The following is a 5,125-nucleotide window of genomic DNA, read 5'->3' as shown; positions in this document are numbered from 1 at the left end:
GAAATTTAGGGTCCAGAGGCATTTAAGTCATCAAAATTAACCAGGGATGCATCCGGCCTAGGCCAGATGTTGAAGTAAAGAAAAGGCCATGGGAAAAACCTACAAACCCAGCGGCATCTAAATCGTCAAAATTATCTGGGGATATACCCAGCCTAAACCACACCAACCCTTAACATCACTAAATTTTTGCCCAAGTTTTAAACCAGTAACCTTCCATCACTAAATGACTTAACAGTGTACCTATCACAGTCTATTCTACTATGTAAACAAAAAAAACTTCTTATTTTGATAATAAATTTTAGAAATACCTGCAAACAGGTCAATTATTTTTGGGATTACAAAATACTTATAAAAAAATATCATCACCTATCATGCCTCGGGGAAACAATCCACACATTAAAATCAGACAGTGTAATACATGGGATTGGGCAGCTTGAATGTTCGGTCCCCAACAGCATATCCAGTCAGATCGCTCCACTGATCGCCGGAGTTCCCTAAAATCCTAAACCCATCTTGCTCAATCTTCAATCTCCTCTCAGATTTAAAAACCACAGCGCTCTTCTCATAATCTTCCGGCTCCCTGCAGCACAAATTAACCATTAATCTCATGAACACAACTCTTTCCGTGCATTACCCATCCAAACCAGACATTCCAAACTCAGAAAGACACATCAAAGAAACTAAATTGGTAAATGCATCGGTGATTGCAGAGATCACCTCAACAAAAGCGCCTCCCATGAATGATAACCAGCCAGAGCCAGATTCTTCTCAGTGGCATTCCTCTCGTAGTCGTACCTGGCCGTTAATAGAAAGATCTTGAACCCCAATTCCAGCAGATGGTTGTACAAACTACGACTGGCAGGCAATGGCGGGGCCTCTGCCAAATCCGACCACTCTATAAAAGCACCATCGTCGACCCCCTCTCCTCTGCAAACGGGGAGACCCATAAAAATTGGAAATAAAGCAGAGGGGAAAGGCGTTTGTTAATTGGTTCGGCCAAATCTGCCCACTTTGCAAAACCATCATCCTTCATCCCCTTCTCTTCAAACAATAGGCCAAACAAAAGAGGAAAAATTGCAGAGGGGAAATGCGTTTTTCTGCTAGTTCATCTTACCCATACTGTCGGCTAGCGAAAAAGGGCAGGCTTGAGAGCAGTGTCTCGTCCACGTCGAAAACCCACGCGTCCTTCCCATCGCCTGAGAGTGTGAGAGAATTAACATAAGCCATGGATTCTTTGGCCACCATTTGTAAGTCCCTCACATATTGGCTTCCACTTCCGATCATGTAGCTTTTCACTGATTCCACGAATTCAGGAGGCACCACGGTCCATGAGCGCAGAGTGTTTGTTTCGACGCCCAACCTCCATGCTTCGAAGTTAAGTTGGTTCTCTTGCTTCAGATCCCACGTCTCCCCTTGCACTGTGAATTGCTCTGATACCTTGCCATAGCTCTTGGGCGTGGTGAATCGGATATTGGGACATTGGTGGCTGATGCGAGTGTGCAGTACCGGAGCCATAGAAGAGGGAAAGTCATTGAAGATCTTGAAGATATTGGCTGCAGTAGACTGCAGAGCACAAAGAGCTTTGGGATGGTTGTGGTTAACAAGGGAAAGAGAAGCCATGGTGGATGAGGGTGAGATTCAAGAATGGTATATACATGTATGTCGCTGATTCTGGTTGGGTTTCACACGAATTAAAATAAAAGAAGAGAAGGTGGATTCTCGCGTTAGAACTCTTTTTTTCGATGCCAGAATGTACTCCAAGATTCGCACAACTCCAAGCCCGAGATGCTTCTGAGTCCACTTTAGATTGGGAGTAGTCTACCCCGGAACCTCCGCCGTTCGGAAAAATTACTGACTCCGGCCACCGGCATTTTCCGGCAAACCTCGAGGTTCATCGCTCTTTCCAGGAATGTATGGCAATTCGATGGGAGTCCGATGTGACTGTCTAGACTGGTCGAGTTAAAGTAAAAGTGGTGGGTTCCTGAAGTGAAAATTATTGAACTCACATTTCTCTTCCTACCATTTGAATTTTAAATTTGTTGTCCCGCCCTGATTTGAATTTGGCTCGCAATCTGGAACCCTTTTTTCAGCACGAAAAAACTCAATATTTGTATTATAATACTTGATGATTATATAAACAGCTGCTCCATACAGATAAACAAGCAACATCCTCTAGATGATAACGGTTAGATAATGCCGCCATCCCCACACAGAAACAGACAATGTGGTACCAGAGTAACAGATACATAGTGGATTCTGCGTGGATCTCAATAGAAATTGAGCTCAAAAAATGATACGAAATAACACTGTAATTCCAATGCATGATCCCTAAAGCGGCATCGGTCAAAACAGCCAGTAGATAGCCAAAAAGGGGAAAATACATCGAGTCTCCACGCAGAGAGCAGTCAAAAACAGTCCATAACATATAATATCGCAGATCCAAAAACAGGTGGGAGGCTATGAGGATCCAGAAGAAAAACTCAAAAAAAGGTTCAAAAAAAACTGCAGAGTAAAAGTTGTATATAAGAAGAAATACCTATACTGTTGAAACTGTCAGGCATGCATAATATAAACTGAAAAAATAACCAAAATTTCACCCATTTTTCACCATATGCTTTGAATCTTGAAGTCCTGGATCTGGTAGGAGTTGCCGTCCACTATTATCTGCATTCGTCCTTATACCTGGGGCAAATTCATACCCAATTTTGATAAGGCATCAGTCTGGAACCCTTGCATGCCCTTGTGTCTCCATACCCAGAACAAGGTCACATAACTCCCATGATGCAGTGCCTTGCTTCCAAAGATTTAGTCACTTTCATTAACGCACACCACAGGCACTTGTAGATCACTAAAGCTAATACTCACAGTGTTGAACAAGACGATCCTCTTGAGAATGAAGTTCATAATATTGGTTCTGATATTCGTTGTACTAAAATTTTTGATGAATTACCTCTAGATTTCGATCGGTTGGCCAGATTGATCGATTTTATGTGCTCTGTGGATAACTTGGCAAAAGAGTTGGAGCGACTCCTTCAAAATATCAACAAGACCAGGGCTTCAATATCTTGTGTCAGCGGATACTACACTTCCCTGGTCATTTAAGCTCACAAAGAAAATTGGTATGTTTCAAAACCACCAATGTCTTTCTTCAAATTTTTCATTAAAACATACCAATTGAGACCCCTTTCTTCAAATATTTCATTTTAAAGGAAAATTACACTTAAGGAATTTGATTCCTCTCCATACTTGATAGACTCAAATTTAGATAGTTTTATTGGTGTATTAATTCAATGAATGTTGTTATCACCAAAAAATGATTGCATAGCTATTTCTAACTAGGCGGATCGAAATACACCATGTAGACTTAATTTTACCATAGTAAAATCACTTTCAGTGTGGAAAATAATTTACTAAACCACTTTTATTAAACTATTTTCTGATTTAAATAAAAAAAACCCATGAGAATAATTAGATAAATCATTATTTATTTAATTTTCTCTAGGATTAATTATTAAATTATTATTTAAATAAGTATTCATTGTCACACTAAATCCCTTAGGGATAATTAAATAAATCACTAGTTAATAATTATTTCAATTTCACACCATTCTTAATTCTCGCGAAATAATTAATAAATCATTTTATTTGTTAATTATTTCTAAATAAAGATATTTAACCATCTTAAATGTCTTTTCGCTATCCAATAATATAATAAAGTATTCCAAGCAATTAAATCTTGATTTGGTTAATATTATTTTATTATTCTCCATTTTCGATAATAACTCAATGCGTTGTTATAAAGATGATGGTTTTTTGTACATTCATCATTTATTATATTATTGTGATCATAATCATCGTCACCATTATCATATTTTTTATTTTGAGCTCCCATTGGAGTTCTCCACATTTTGTCTGAGTTTTTCACATATTGAGAGAGAAGATCATTTTTCTGAAGCATCAAGGACATCAAAGGATCCATCCTACGAAGGGGTGCTTACAGACCCATTTGTGGATCTCCTTCACCATGTGTTTTTAATAAAGAATTTATTCAATTAAAGTCTTTCTATTTGGGTTATTGCATTGGAATTTTTATTGTTGCTTTCTATTATGGATCGTTTATACTTTTGTTGTAGGTTTTCCATTTTTATTGCAAATCTAAATCGCAAGCAACCATCAACTTGTTGTTAGGGTCACTTATCACCTAGTGACTTAAGTGAAGTGTTTTTTGTACACCTTCCAAGAAATTTCACACTGATAAATGGTGACTCCATTGAGTTATTGATAAGTTGGCTGAAATCAGAGAGACTCAAACCAACCATAAAAGGAAGCAATGGAGTAGGAATGACCATACCGGTGGGGTTTCCGCTGGTGGGGATACCCTAGTTGGTACCTAGGTTACCACCCTGGTTTCCTGCACCCGTGTTGGTGCTTGACATGGTGGTGATACGGGGTTGAGAAGACGCGAAATCAAAGGATGAACTAGATAAATCAGTAGAATCAAAAATCAGAATGATGACTCGATGAAGGACTTGGAGGATGTACTCTGACTCGACGGGGAGGAGTAATAGGTCCCAACGGGAACTAAGGGTGAAAACCACAAATTCGACGCGAAAAATGCCTATGGGGAACAATGATGTCAAGAAAATAATGATCTAAGAACTAAAGGGTGATGATAGGAATAAAAGATAAACAAACAACAAGAAAAAACCTAGTACAGTGGTGCAAAGTATAAACTAACTATTTTAATGATGTTACTCTAATACAAGCAAACACATCCTATCAAAGAAAAATACCTCTAGCCTATAGGTGATATAAATACTCAAACAATCCTAGATCTATTGTTTCAGATGGCCTTCCAAAGAACTTCTTACTTAACAAAATTTGATCCTCGCAAGCAGAGTTATCCAGAGAAAGGTGGGGTAGAGAACCAACTACTTCCCATGGCGGTGTTCAAGTCTTGAGCTTCTTCGTAGTCAGCCATTGCATGGGATTCCCTACCATGGGTCGAGGTTATTCCAAAGATCCCTAAAGGACCGTTACATCGAAATGTTGCTTCTGCCAAAACCGTCCATACATATAGCATAGTAGATGACTTGGCGCAGTCTCCTGCTGTCATGTCAACATT

At 39.1% G+C, this 5,125-nt stretch overlaps 1 protein-coding gene across 1 annotated transcript; it reads right to left on the bottom strand.

Moving 5' to 3' along the window:
• Window positions 1-282: 282 nt before the first annotated feature.
• LOC149236919 (acid phosphatase 1-like) lies at window positions 283-1,775 on the bottom strand. Its single transcript, XM_089372529.1, has 3 exons — window positions 1,115-1,775; window positions 718-927; window positions 283-580 (listed from the first exon to the last, which is right to left on the bottom strand). The coding sequence occupies exons 1-3, from the start codon at window positions 1,618-1,620 to the stop codon at window positions 403-405; spliced, it is 894 nt and encodes a 297-aa protein (XP_089228655.1). The 5' UTR covers window positions 1,621-1,775; the 3' UTR covers window positions 283-402.
• Between the last annotated feature and the right edge of the window lie 3,350 nt (window positions 1,776-5,125).

This window comes from Pinus tabuliformis, chromosome 8 (assembly GCF_031772625.1).
Source record: "Pinus tabuliformis cultivar Carrire ecotype Pingquan chromosome 8, CPIR1, whole genome shotgun sequence".
Lineage (NCBI taxonomy): Eukaryota > Viridiplantae > Streptophyta > Pinopsida > Pinales > Pinaceae > Pinus > Pinus tabuliformis.
The sequence above is the reverse complement of the archived record's forward strand: the minus strand, read 5'-3'. Positions and strand labels throughout refer to the sequence as shown.

Bases quoted from the DNA above. Each gene is read 5' to 3' on its own strand.
- LOC149236919 (XM_089372529.1), bottom strand. From the start codon at position 1,620: ATGGCTTCTCTTTCCCTTGTTAACCACAACCATCCCAAAGCTCTTTGT. The intron at 928-1,114 runs GTAAGATGAACT...CCCCGTTTGCAG, and splicing joins TTCGCTAGCCGACAGTATGG to AGGAGAGGGGGTCGACGATG. The intron at 581-717 runs GTGATCTCTGCA...TTTGTGCTGCAG, and splicing joins TGGGAGGCGCTTTTGTTGAG to GGAGCCGGAAGATTATGAGA.